The 15016-nt window shown below is 36.0% G+C and overlaps 1 protein-coding gene across 14 annotated transcripts in view; it reads left to right on the plus strand.

Annotated features, from left to right (window-relative positions):
* The window catches only part of PKP4 (plakophilin 4), a 228528-nt gene that overhangs the window by 155392 nt on the left and 58120 nt on the right, over positions 1-15016 (plus strand). For 11 of the 14 annotated variants that reach the window (XM_074336670.2, XM_074336698.2, XM_074336705.2 and 8 more), the window contains 2 exons: positions 12864-12995; positions 13105-13295. In XM_074336670.2, the coding sequence (XP_074192771.1) occupies positions 12864-12995; positions 13105-13295 (323 nt within the window). The remainder of the gene's footprint in view (positions 1-12863; positions 12996-13104; positions 13296-15016) is intronic. The other 3 variants (XM_074336723.2, XM_074336692.2, XM_074336693.2) reach the window with 1 other exon arrangement.

Below are 15016 nucleotides of genomic sequence, written 5' to 3' on the forward strand. Positions count from 1 at the left end.
CTGGTTGGTTGGTTGGTTTTTAACCTGTACTAGGGATAGTAACCTGTGTTAAAGTAAAAAGCCAAACCTTTCTAAGTTTGGATGCTCAAAGAGATAACTTTTCAAAGCATGGGGAAGAACCATCCATTTTACAAAATATTTTTATTTTGCCAGGCTCATTGGGAAAGAGTTTTAAGGAGAAGTTTCCCTGGAAGTAATAAAGTTTTATGATGCATGTATGCTCTGTTGTTACCATGCTGTCCTGTGGTCCTCTCTTTATTCTTCTGTATTTTCTAGCTTATCAGCATTACATATACTGTACTCTCTAAAAACATAAATGCACATTTGTTTTTCTTTTATGAAGAGGAGAGATTATTTTTTTCTATTTTGGCTTTGTCTTTTCCTTAGCCTTGCATTTTTTATGTAATCATTCATTTTTGTGTTTTTTATGTATATTCTGCTAAAAAGGGATGAAGAAGGAATGTTGTCTTAGTGTTCCTTTCTTTTTCTGCTTTTATCAGTGTGCTATTTTTCCATGTTCATGTCTTCATTTCTCTTAACAATTTATATATTTGTAAAATCTCTTTTGTTCCACCAAAGTTTGAGGTAGCTTTTAAGAACACTTATGATAGAAAAATAAACACCATAATCACAGAAAATATATATTAGAATAATAGGTTCTGAAGAAAAATGAGAATGCAAATATATGCACATGTAATTATACTTCTTGATGATGGGAAAGAGTATGCAGAATATCTTTTAATATTCTTTTAATATCTTTTAAAGAAACATCTTTAAAACCTCTCTTTTAAGAAAAAGCACACCAATTCAGTCATAAAAATAACCATACACTGTGTATGCTACCAACCAGAAAGAAGCTTTTGAAGCCACAAATTGAGACCTTTTGTCAAAATCATTATTGGTTGTTGCTTAAATCCTCCAGTCACATCCTGCAAAGTGAATTTTGCCACAAATCACAACTTCACAGTTTTTCTGTTGCGGGGTGGGGGGAAATTACTAAAGTCTAGGCAGTTGCCAGCTTTAGTCCTTACGTGTAAAATGAGGGGAGGGGAGCAGCACCAGCAGGAGGAGCTCCCTCTCCTCCCCTCCCCCTCCTGGTAGACCAGGAGGAGGAGTGGCCTGCAGAGTGGGAGCGCTGTCTGTTCCCAACAGACCAGAGTCGGACTCACTTTCACTTGAAGAAATTGTTCAAGAAATAGTTGCAGGAGCAGAAATTAATGTATTTAAGCAAGCGATTGGGAATTACTACTGATGGATGAGAAGTTAAGGATACCAAAAGATGGGAGTCTCTAGTAAAGCAGCAGGTTAGCAAAGGACGCAGGTGCGTATAAATGGGGAAATTTCTGGATGACCCAGAAGGCATTAAAGGATTCATAGACTTGGTGGGGTCTTTTACAATAAGTCATGAGTAGGAGAGAAAGTATTAAAAATTCCATGCTGTTAGGATATTTGATGTTTGACAATAAATATGGAAGGGAAAGAAAAAGATTATTGTAAAATAGAAATTTTAACCTGATAAGATTATTTAACTTCACAGTGTCACATTCACTTATTGTGGAATATATGTTGAAGTGCCATAATTTTAATATACTGTCCATTTAAATCATGTTTGTGTGGTGTATACTGTAGTAAATATGTACTGGTGCTATATTTAAGACTTCATAAGGGTTAGGTGGGGTCTGCATTTTGTTTATATGTTCAAATTTTGTTTCTAGAATGTGTGGATACAAGGTTCTTCCACTGGGATGGGTTTACAAAAATACATAAATACTAAAGATAAATGACAAATGAGAGACTAGCCCTAAGTCAATTTATTTTTCTTTTTTCCCCTCATCTGGAACAAGTAATTTACAATACAAAAAAATCATCAGCATATCATAAGAGTCCAACTTAAATGGGAACATTTATGCCTCAGTAGAAATGTACTGAATTTATAAAGGCGATACAGTAGGAAGTTATACATGTTTGTAAAGAGACTATTAAATTATCAATCATGTATAAAGAACTATTATTTTTATTGAGGTTTTTGAATGTTATGATTTATTATGGCTACAAATTGTACACATGACAAAATTTTATCATATATTCCTTCCTGTTTCTCTTCTAAATACCAGGAGGAACACAGATTTCTGTTAAAGCCAGCCTTCGAGTCCACATTTCCCTCCCACACATGTTAGGCCTTTTTCAGCCACATAGTCATGATACTCTTCTCACTGCAATTCCAGGCTGTAACTCACCACTATGAAGTGCTCTTAACTTTTTAACATTTCATTGCAAAGTAAGGCATACTTCTTATTTTAAAAAAACGTAAGCTGAGAAGAATTTGGAGTAAAAGGTGAAATTTTCCTTCATTCCCACATCTCCCCATACCATGGCCATTGCCCCACACACCTACACACAAACACACACACACACACACACACACACACACACACACACACACACACACAGTATAGATGAAAATCTGGAATAAAATACACCAACCTGGTGTGTGGGGGTGGGTGTATAAATATCTACACACGAATGGATGTGTTTTTTGTTTTTTTAATACAATGAGGATATATTATACATTGTTTTATGACTTAGGTTTTTTTCCTTAACATAGTAAAACTGTGCATGTAGTTTATATGTCAGTATAAAGTGGAACTGCCTGGATAAGGAAGAAATGTGTATATTTTCATTTGTCAAATAGTGTCAAATTACTCACCAAAAATGCTTAACAATGTGGGGCACTTTTCCTCCACCCTCTTAGGTTGGGTGACTGGGGGCCTGTGAATTTAACTGACAATAGACAGATTAATAGAAGAAAACAGGTCTAAGATATTCATATGCATATGGTGCTCACAAAAGAAATAACTCCCTAAATGGCTGAAGTTAGGGACTAATGTTATAAGGGAGTGGGAGGGGAACAAATGAGGTCCTAGGGAACAAACAGGAGATAAGAAAGTTTGTTTTATTTTTTTTCATGCCATAAAACTGCCCCAGAGGGCATCCTTGACAGTCTCAATCCCAGAAGTTTCGCTTTTAGTGAAATAAGGGAAGTGCCAGGAAGGCTTCTTTCTGCATCTGTTGAATCTCAAATGATTTCAGTTGAAAATAACCTTCATGCCAACTCTTTTGGGGTCGAAATGGGTCCCTACAAGTATATATTCCTGTCTATACCTATCTATGCTTAATACGTTACCAGAATATAGATGTGTAAATCTTCGTGAATATTTTAAGTTTTAATAAGCTTTACAGACAGGTTAAACGTAAAGTTATTTTTAAAAATAATTAAGTATTCATTAAATCAGAACATTGCATGTAGACGTCAGCACTACCAATAATCAATCTATTATTTGATTAGTTCTTACAGAAGATGGAAATCAACTTGATCTTGGGATTTAATAAAATTGTCATGTTTCTTGTCGGTTTTTCCTTTTTCTCCTTTTATCTGGCTCAAAATGATCAGATACATTTTTCTGTCAACAAATATGCACCAACCATTTCCAAAAAAGCAAAAAATAAACTTTATATCACCATTGGAAGTAATTCAGATACAAATGTCTCCCTGCAGAGGTTCCCAAACTTTGCTGCAATTTAGAACAGCCTGTGGAGCTATTAAAATCTCGATGCCCAGTCCTCCCGCTACACAATTAAATCCCAAAGTCTGGAACCCGAACCAGGCATCAATAGTCTTTAAAGATCCCCAGGTGATTCCACTCTGCATTTTGAGCACCACTGCTTTACTCATAATTAAATTAATTGAATTACTGGTAATTAAGAAGAAGAATAAATGTTTATCCTGCCCAAAATACAGATTATATTTCTGGATAACCAAATAACCCTAGCCTTTACTGGTTATCTAAAGATTTCTAAAATATGCCAAAAGAAAAATCACCAATTTGCATCCCCTAATGAAATAATTGATTCAGTCAAAGATTGTCAATGTATGCAAAAACTTCTGTATTTTCCTCCTAGTTGCGCATTAGCATCATCTTGGGAGTTTTTAAAATTCTAATATTCAGATTACAACTTAGGTTGATTGAATTGGAATCTCTGGGCACGGGACTGAACCCCCACCAGAGGTGACTGCAATGTGAAACAAAGTTTGAGAACCATTGCTTTAGGGAAAAAGTTGATGGTGAACTTAAAAACAGAAAGACAAGGCTGCCACCACTTGAATTGGCTATTTGATTTTAGCACCTGTAAAAGTTATGATATGACATGACATCAAGTACACAGCACCATCCATAAAGTATTCTAACCACAAAAGTGTGGCCTGAAAGCTTTCAGCTCTAACTTTCTGCTTACAAGACATATTAAGTTTAGAGGATGTATAAATCCACCATGAGAAACCCATCACACAAATTCAGAATGTGGAACTTCCTGTGAGTTTATTATTATGGTTCCCTCCGTGAGCCAAGAAAATGAAAATGAGGGAGTGGGAGCTTCTTTTTAGATTTAAGGGACTTAAGTAATAATCACATTCAAACACAGTCACTGAACCTCATTTCAGCCTGGCTCTACAAGCTAACTGAAGAAAGACATTTCTGAGACATCAGGAAAATTTGAATATGAATTCATTATATAGCATTATGGAATAACTGTAGTTTTGTGAAGTCCTTATTTTATAGAACTACATGTGGAAGTATTTAGACTTGAAATGGTTTGATGCAGTGGATCTGTTTTAAAAATAAAAAATGTTGCATAATGTAATAATTAAATCGGGGGGTTAACTTACTTTTTCTCTCTACTTTTATGTTTGAAAACTTGAATTTAAAAAATTTTAAATACAAATTCTTTAAACAAAGGGTTCAAAATATTGGGGTTAAAATAGTACATCAGAGTGACATGTGTTAAAGCCAGCTAGCTGTACTCTAACATAAAATAAGACCAATGATGAGATGGATAGCATGAGTTTCCCAGCTAGTGGATGTAATTTAATTTGTGTTTCCACATAGTTGGGATTTTGTTGAATGAATCCTTAAAAGGCAAAATTAGCTGTAATGTGCGGGGCATCAGCCTTTCTGGTAGTTTAGAATTCTACGTTTATCACTATGTGCATGGGTGGCAGCCATCAAATAAGAATATTAGCATTTTGCTTTAGCAAACACGTATACGAGGTCTGACAATTAAGTTTGTGAACTTGTTGCAACAACGTTGCTAACCTTTTTTTGATATCAGAGGGATTATTCATTATGAATTTGTACCAACTGAACAAACAGTTAACGAAGTTTACTATTTGAAAGTGCTGAAAAGGCTGTGTGAAAAAAATGAAAACGACCTGAACTTTTCGCCCACAATTCATGGCTCTTGCATCACAGCAATGCACCAGCTAACGTAGCACTGTCTGTGATGGAGTTTTTGGCCAGTAAACAAATAACTATATTGGAACACCCTCCCTACTCACCTGAGCTGGCCCCCAATGACTTCTTTCTTTACCTAAAGATAAAGGAAATATTGAAAAGAAGACATTTTGATGACATTCAGTATATCGTGGGTAATATGACAACAGCTCTAATGGCCATTCCAGAAAAAGGTTTCCAAAATTGCTTTGAAGGGTGGGCTAGGCACTGGCGTCAGTGCATAGCTTCCCAAGGGGAGTACTTCGAAGGTGACCGTAGTGATATTCAGAAATGAGGTATGTAGCACTTTTTCTAGGATGAGTTTGTGAACATAATTGTCCAACCTCGTATGAATGTTCCTAAGCCATATATATATATATATATATATATATATATATATATATATACACACACACACACACACACATATGTGTGTGTATATATGTATATATACACATGTATATGTGTGTATATATATACATATATATGTGTATATTTGTATATATATACATATATATGTGTATATTTGTATATATATACACATATATATCAGCAAATCCCCAAAACACTTAAATAAGTTAGTAATTTGTATAAAAATCAAATATCCAGTCTTAGCCGTTAACATTTTGTTGAATACAAACATGTCAAATAAATATCTATATATTTACATTTTTCATGCTTTTAGTGATATGTGAAGAAATATTCTATTAACTATCTAAACTAAAATAGACATTGTCAAGAATCTCCTCTTTTTCCATTACCACCTTCTCAACACACAGAGCCACACTTCCTCAGTTTACAGGTATTGCTTTGGGATATATCAGAAAGGCTACCATCTATAACTGGACATTTCATTCTTATGCTAAAGTGAGTCTGCGTTTAGCTTTATCTTGATAATCTTTACCAAAGAAGATAATCCAGTAGAAAAGTATAGAGAAACCTCGTTTCAGAAGACCCATTCATTTCTTTTGACACTGAATATGTATGAGGTTTTTTTTTAAGTTTTGTTTTTTTTCTGTTTAATACAAGGACTCTTTCTTGTATCTCCCACTATCAGATATTCCCATTTCTATATTTGGTAGCATATTTTTCCTAAAAGGAATAAAAGGTGCCTTTGAAATAAATTTTAGAGTGATTTTTGAGCACTTATTTTCCATAGACCACCGACTTTTTACATCACAGTGAATCCCTCATTATTTTTTCAGCTGTCTCTGTCGGAAGCGAGAGCCCCGTGGCTTTTTATAAATACCTACATATTAAACTCCGTGTTGGACACTTTACATGTGTGATCCATTCCTTTTCATTTTTATATTTTTAAACTTATTTTTTCAGTTTTCCTCTCACAGAGATAGAGTATAAATTTTTTATAGTAGGTGTGATACCTGTATTTTAATTAGTACCGAGACTAAAAATACTTAATAAAAACTCATCTTAATATGGATGAAAGTTCCTATTTTTTCTAAAACTTATTTTTAATCGTTTTATATTTCTTAACAGAATTCGGGAATTTAAAAATGTTTATGACCATGAAGTCTTTCTGGTGACATGCAAAACTAAAATACTTTTCAGATTTTCATTGTTAGGAATCTATAAAACACTTTATGTCAGTTTTTACAGATACAAGTTTGCTTAAACTATAATATGAAATGAATCCAGATAAATGAGCTTTTACAGTGGATTTCAAGGCAGATTAGCTGATGTTTAGAGCAAGGTTTAAAGTGAACTAGAAGGTATTTCATTAAGGATTTCTGTTTTCCAAGACTTTTCACACAACATTTTCTCAATGAGTAAAAGTTTTAGAGCCAATGTCTTAATAATTAAAAGATAGTATATGCATGTGTAAAGCCTAGGAACCTAGATAATGCAAGAGAACCAGACTAGGAATACTTTCGGGAAACGGTCTTCTGCCTGTCTCGTAAGTCTTTACTTCCGTTAAAACCCAGCTATTAAAGGATATCTCATGTATATAGTAGTTTATATTTGAGTCAACAAACTCCATGTATTTATAATATTCTTAAAATATCAGTCGATGTCCATCTGTATCTTTTATGAACCAAAGAATGTTCTTATGCTTTGTTTCCATCATCCTAATTCCATTTTCACTCTGAAACAGTATTTCTCACTGATCTCATTCCCTGGAATAATATTACCTGCAGTAGGAATGAGTCTTGTGCATCAGGAAGTTAATGAACAGCAATTTTTTCAGGACCATCTTCTAGGTCCCCTTCTAGAATTTGGCCAAGAGCTTTACTTCTTCACCATAGAAGACATTGAAATGTGTCTGCAGCTCTGTGGAAACCACACGTATTCCTGAGCCTATGGTCCTATAGGAAGTGAGAGTTCCATGGCCAAACAGGAAGCTAGTTGAGTCCCCTTAAGGCAAAAATTTTTGCTCACATTTTTCCCAAAGTGTGTTATCCCTCTGAGTATGATAGCCTAAATTGAACTCATTGGAAGAAATGACACATTTAATTCCCTTAACTATCAAGAAGAGTATCGTCTGCCTCAGTAATTACATGCTATTACCACCCCAAAAGTCCTTCCAAAACTCACATTACGCTTTCTTATGTAAAGGCAAACCCCGAAACACCATAGCAGCTCAGGATAGGCAGAAACAAGGAGAAGCTCACATAAGGTCACAGTGTGCCAGACTGAAAGACTATTTACAGGGTTGTATATACTAAAAATCTCCTTAGTGATCTCTGGGGTCCTGTTTCCAGGTGATTCTAACCTCAGTACAGACCTCCATCATTTTATATCGTATAAACAGTAAGACACATAGATTAACAAAGCAGAAATATTTTAATAATTTCAAGTTCTTTAGAGAGGGTCTTTAGACTTTTTACTGAGCATATTTTTATGCACACTTGACATGTATTTGGGAGGCACATCACAGAAAGATAAAATAATTTACTTTGTATTTCATCTTACTATGAGCATAATGGGGCAGATAATATATCAAATTTTTATAGCCCCACAGCATTATTATTGTCCCTTACCCATTAATATTTTTTTTAGCTGCAAACTTCTACTTTTTCTAATTAATTGCCTTTTTTTTTTTTTTTTTTTTTTTTTGTAATATGGGGCACTCAGATGAAATGTAACAGGCAAGAAGGACCATGCTTCCAATAATCTCCCAGTCTTAAACACAGATGGAGACTATTTCATTCTACCTTGAAGTTTGTTCAAGTTCTATATTTTTAGACATGCATTTTCTTGGAAGATGCTAATTTGATGTTTGAAAATGCCCCATAGTATAATTCTGGTGTCCCAGAAAACATGTTTGTGATTTTTTTTAAAAAAAGTAACACATGTTCTTCAGTACACAGATTAAAGAAGTAGCATTTATACTCTGTTTGTCATTTTTACTGAAAAATGTCTCTTGATTTAATGTTCTGGTTGTGCTGTAAGATGCAAACTATTTGAGTATAGTGTACAGCATTGATGGTGCAGTGATTAACCCCTTCCTCTCTATGGTGTCGCTGGTAAATTTGACTAGTGTCTTCTTCCATTCCATATAGCAGATGTTTTTAAAAGACATTCAATTTAAAGTAGGAGTGCATAAATCACGCATCATTAATAATTGTGAATCTTACCACACTACAAGAAACACTATTCAGTAATTAGGAAATGGATCTTCTGTTTATCTGAGGTATCATGACTGTGTACATACATTTATGTGTGTGTATAGAATTTCTTAATTACAAGTTTTCAAAGAAACAACAAATAATAGTAAAACTGTTTTGAAAGCAATTTAACTTAATGATGCAGAAGAGACTCCCGTATCTTTTTGTCTGGACTGGTATGCGTTATCATTGCGCTGCACTATCAAAGTAGTAAAATGACTGACAACCTTATTCATAGTATAGACTTTGGTTGTTTTACAGTTCATATTAAATAAATCTCTCATATATTTTTAAAACTTTAACTTTTATATTTACTCATAGATGAAGCACAAAATCTACAGCCTGTTCTCTAAACCCAGCTATTTAGATCTTCAAGTGGGGTATGGGGGGCATAGGAAATAAATATTTTTGTGTCCTCATTATCTCAATGTCCTTTTCTATATTCTGCTTTCTGAGGTATTGCATTTAAAATTATAAGACGCAGGTACTAACATTTAGAGGGTACTTGGTTATATTACTTTGTGGGTAATTTTGTTTGTATTTTTTGTGATACTAATTCTGTTAAGTTTTATTACCAGGGTGACCAGTATAGATAGAATCATGTGTCACAATTTGTGCTTATTCTGTTTACAGTTATTTTAGATAGCTTCTCTTAAAGAAGAGTTTAAATGAGCACAATTGCTTATCACATGATTTGTGAGAATATGTTCCATTAGATGAAGAGACACAGTTGATGAGGTACAGATTGTTAGGGTGTCTTTTTCTCTTTTTTTCTATTCAATTAATAGCTCCTTACAGTTTAAAAAATGAAAAATATGGAGGCATACGCAGAACTCTAATGGTTTTTGGTTTCCATGGTGATAATTTTTCAGATCTTGACACTGCATGCCACCTAGTGTTTCCAAGCCAAAAACTTTGATGTATTGGTGTCCCAGGTTTTATCCTGTACAAAAGCCAAAGCTAAGAGCTAATTAAACATCTTTTTTCTTTAAAAAGAAAAGAAAAAGTACATTTTTCCATGTATGACAAGTCGTAAAGCTACCACAGTGTTACTTCCTTTACCTATAGTTGGTTGCCGTTTTCTATTTGATTTTCCAGTGTTCCATTTCTGGATGAAACAAACATGAACTAACTGCATGGCTCCGGTTATAGGCCATCTCTCGTATAGCTACTCCCAGGCACTCCAATTCCCTGTGAAAGTCTTCCAGCGTAGCAAACTATGTATTTAATCTTGAATAAAACTCCTTCAAGAATTGCTGTATAAGAATGTTTAGAACTCTGGAAATTCATGACAGAAGATTTGCAAATGAAGCACATCACCCCAGTATTATCAGCTGGATAGAGACTTAGATCATGTTTCAGCGTGTACCAGGGAAACCGCAGACAATCTATAATTTTTATTGAAATTTCAAACTGAGGAATTCAGAACTGTCACAGAACTCGACCATCTAGAAATGTGTTGTCAAATGATAAGTCAGGAGACAGGTCATTAAAACCTATGTTAGGAATGTGGGCGAGTCCTTCTGGAGGCTACAAAACGAAACCTTAGATTGACTTTGACATCAAGTTAAAGGGTTAGAATGTAGTGGGATTTCCCAGTTCTCTCATAAACCTGTGCTCACTTTCCAAAGTAGCTTGAGCAGCACTGCCTAAAAGTTTTACTTCACGTCATGTAGACAAACTTTACTGAGCACAGTAAAGTAAAGCCAAGCACAATGCCAGGCACGAATCAGCACTCAATAAAGAGAAGCTGCTCTTTTCACTGGGAATTTGTTTATTTAACAAAGATTTACTGGGCACCTACTGAGTGCTATACACCTATTCTGGGCACTGAGGAAGCAACAGTGAACAAACCCGACAGTCCTGCCTGCACTGAGCTTATAGTCTAATGAAGGGAGAGTTGTAAGTGCTATAGAGAAGGAACAAGCCGCCCTTCTATGTAAGAGCATGCTGCTGAGATCTGACTGCCTTTAGGAAATGTTCCTAAGCTGCTTTCCCTCGGATATTGTCACTCATTCATCCTCCCTCCCTCCCTCCCTCCCTCCCTCCCTCCCTCCCTCCCTCCCTCCCTCCCCCCCCCTCTCTCTCTCTCTCTCTCTCTCTCTCTCTCTCTCTCTCTCTTTCTCACACACACACACACACACACACCCTGTATTTTAGCTGTATCATTGCTGTATTCCTAGGGCCTGGCATTTCATAGGGCCTTAATAAGTAGTTAAGAAAGTCAGAAAGGAAAGACAAATGAAGACATTGAAATCCTTAGGCTTGTGTGTTGAACTCAGAGTGTTTACATATTATACAGACTTAGTTTAAATATTTCAAGTGAGAGAAGCAGCATTTCTTTAAAAATGTTTGTTAGTAACAGTTAAATCTGAGGAAAGAAAGCCTTTTGAACAAAATCAGAACACGGGCAAATATATTTTGAAAACACTAGAGAAAAGAGGACAGTATAATCCTCTATTCATTCACATATTTGAATGAAATTGGGGAAAGGCAGTATAATCTATCACAAATTGGCAGCTTAAAATACAGAAGTTGGAATAGGGAAGAAAGAGATAAATTGTTTTGTTTTTAAGTTCAAGATGGCAAAGTGATACATGAGTAGTTGACAGTGAAACAAGATAATGGGGGAGAAGATTTTGCTGAAGGAAACAATGGACAGGTTAGATTGGCTGTATTCATTTGGAAAAAAGACTAAAAGAATTAACAAATGGATAAGAAATTAAAGTTTCCATTCAACTCTGAAAGCTCTGTACAGAGTTTCACTGATTTTAGACAAAATGAAATATGACAAAAAAGCTAACCCTACCTTCAGAGGTTTCATCACCAAGCTAAATAATATGCAAGTTTTCATTTCAAAAGTTTGAAGTATGGCAGATCTTTTTTTAAATACTTGGCCACCATTCTCACACAGTCTGTTAATCCTCTTTGAAAAAGTCACCTAAGGGGTGAATTTTCCAAGGGGGAACAAGGTCAGTTTTCAGATTTTAATTTAATATATGTTAATTTGGGGCTGGTAATCAGGATGGACAACATCATGAAATCTAGCAAAATATATTAATAAGCTGAGTATATGGATCACCTTATAGAAAAAGAGTCAAAATGGTAGTGCAGTTTAAGGTGAAAACAGTCTTAACGTATAGATTATTGTCGCATTCCACGCGACAAGGGTTGTGGGGAGCGAGGAGGGCAGCGCAGGGTTAAGACAGTAGCCATAAATAGAGTTTAAGCAGACCAAGGGACCCCCAGTCCCAAGGACTGGACGCCCGGAATCGAGCCTAGCATCAGCTTTTATTAGTTAGGTGGGGAAGTAAAGGAGATACAGCTTGTCAATCTCAAGATCTGTGAATTCCATACACAGTAATAGGAAACTGATTCAAGCCAATCACCCTTGCGTGCAGGCAGCTGTACCATAAGTCTCAGGATGTATGTACTTGCTCAAGGGACAAAACCTTTATGCATATGAATAGATGGAGAGCACATCATTGAATCTCTTCCCTTGCAGGTTTTGGGAAGGAAGGCAGCCACAGAGGCAGAGGCTTTCCTTAGCCTGGGGAACGTGGGGAGCTGTGCCCACCTCTGTGAACCCCGTGGGTTCTCCTGTTGGTCCCCACTCGACTGCGCCTGTCTTAGGTTGCTTTCCACGTGGAAAGTCGTACCCGTCATTGGCTGACCAAGCCATCTTTTTGGGACCAAACAGGGAGGCATAAGGTGCAAACACAGAGGTTAAGCAAAGTCCCTGAAAGGATCCATCTGGCAGACTCTCCTTTCTTTGGGGGCAAGTACAAGGAAACAAACGGTTAGGCGACAGATTATAATATGTTACTGATGAATATCTGAAGCTTTTTAAAGCAGTTTTGTTTTGCAATTTTGCCCTTAGATTCAGCTAATTAAGCTTCTCTTCTTACAGATGTGCCAAATACCAGTATAAACAAACCTAGAGTTTCTGACGCTGTCCATCCCAACAACTATCTCATCAGGACAGAACCAGAGCAAGGGGCCCTCTATTCACCAGAGCAAACATCTCTCCATGAAAGTGAGGGTCCGTTGTATGATCTTTTAAGTATTAGATTTGCCTTTAATATTTTCTTTTTGAAATGAGCATCAGAACTGTAAAATAAAGACATTTCCTGCTGGTTTTATTCCTACAGGATCATTGGGTAACTCAAGAAGTTCAACACAAATGAATTCTTACTCCGACAGTGGATACCAGGAAGCAGGAAGTTTCCACAACAGCCTAAACTTGAGTAAGGCAGATAACAGACCACAGCATTCATTCATAGGATCAACTAATAACCATTTGGTGAGGAATTCCAGAGCTGAAGGACAAACATTGGTTCAGGTAAACCAAACACATCAAGATCCTTGTAAAAGAAAAAGAAAAATGCTGTCCTAATTGAATATCTCTTACAAGTATTTTTTAAAAAATTAAACCAACACATAAGATTTTTAATTTATGGAATGAGTAAAGTAGTGAAATCGTGTTATGCTATGTGAGTCTATGATGTTAAGGAATTTTTAGGCAGGAAACTTAAAAATACATTAATTTCTGTTGATTAGCTCCTATTAATGAGTTCTGATAGATTCCAGACGCAGGAGATTAATTCGTATGAAAGGAGCAAGTTTGGCATGTGAGGAAGAGTCCAGGGGGAGTGTGGGAGAACTGGGTGGAATGTTGTACTTCCTGAGGGGTTATGAGTTCCTAAAAATACTAGAGCTGAAATATGCTGTAAAGAGTCCTAGAGGGCAGAGCACCATTCCAACACCTGCAAAAAATGGGACTGGCCTATTCTAACCAAAGTTTTTGCTTTCATCTTTGGACTTATTCCCTGAAAACACATTTCTTTCTTTTGTTAGAATATAGATATTCCTGCCTATAGAAAGGCATTGTACAGAAGCATAATAGTTCTGTTAAGTTAGCATTTTCTAACTTGATAGTCACAAAATAATAATACTTGCATTATCGATTTATAAAACTGAGCTCCTAACTCATTGCATCTTTATTCACATTAGTCCATCAGCATATTCCGGGATTCATAGAAACAGTAGGAGTCCTAAGTGGCAATAACAAGTGAGGATAACTATCTGTCCAAGTACCCCAGTGATTTCTCCAGAGCTTAAAAATGGCAAGATGATCAAAGAAGTTAGGCAAACACTAACCTTCCCTTAATGCAATACAGGAAGTCCGGAGCTACCACAGCAGCCGGCCAGGGTTCCCATTGCCAAGGGAGAAACACAATATTCCTTCGGCACTTTGGCTCACCGATTTAGGGGAAATTGTTAAGTAATGAGAAACACTTCTACATGCAAGCACACACAAATATAGTGCATCGATTTTTAAGCTAAAACAGGAAATCTTGTGCTGTAGCAGAGCTACTATGAGCTGCACCCCCAGTCATATTGTACAGTTACCTGTTTGCTGTTACTAGGAGTGCTTTGATGTAACAGTTTGAGAAGCTTTGGACTAAATGCTTATAGGAATTCATCAGCTTAGGTGAATTTCTTTGTCAGCAGGTCAGAAGTCACACTTTTGAATAATAATTATCTTAGCTACAGAAATTGTTTCTGTTATTCCCCCTGAAAGTGGTCATGTTATCTCTTTTTTTGTTGTTTTTTTACGGTAAGTTGATTTTGTTTCTAGAGCTGAAGAATTAAGTTGGGGAGGGGAATGGTCATCTCTAAAACTTAATTTGCATGTATTTTGGGAAACATGTTTTCTAGCTATTTGGGCCAAGTATCATCCCATTTTGGTAACAGCTCATTGTGGGATTTTCATATTTTTAGCACTATTAGTAAACCCCAAGCCGGACTTTAGTTTTCCAACTGTCTACTAATTTTACAACCCCCTTTTTTGCCTTTTTGTTTATTTACAATTCCCTTTACTCCTCGTATCTTCTCCTCTTCACTGCTATTGACTTTCCAAAATTGTTGAGATGGAGCACACATGAGGTCTCAGAGCAGGTGTTTCAGCCCACCCAGTAGCTTGTGACACCTGGAGACTAAGCACGCTTCCTCTTATGACATGTAATAGATCTACAAAGCTCTCGTCTTTTCCCTGTTTCT

Source organism: Rhinolophus sinicus, chromosome 17 (assembly GCF_057876585.1).
Source record: "Rhinolophus sinicus isolate RSI-liver-muscle chromosome 17, RSI-T2T, whole genome shotgun sequence".
Lineage (NCBI taxonomy): Eukaryota > Metazoa > Chordata > Mammalia > Chiroptera > Rhinolophidae > Rhinolophus > Rhinolophus sinicus.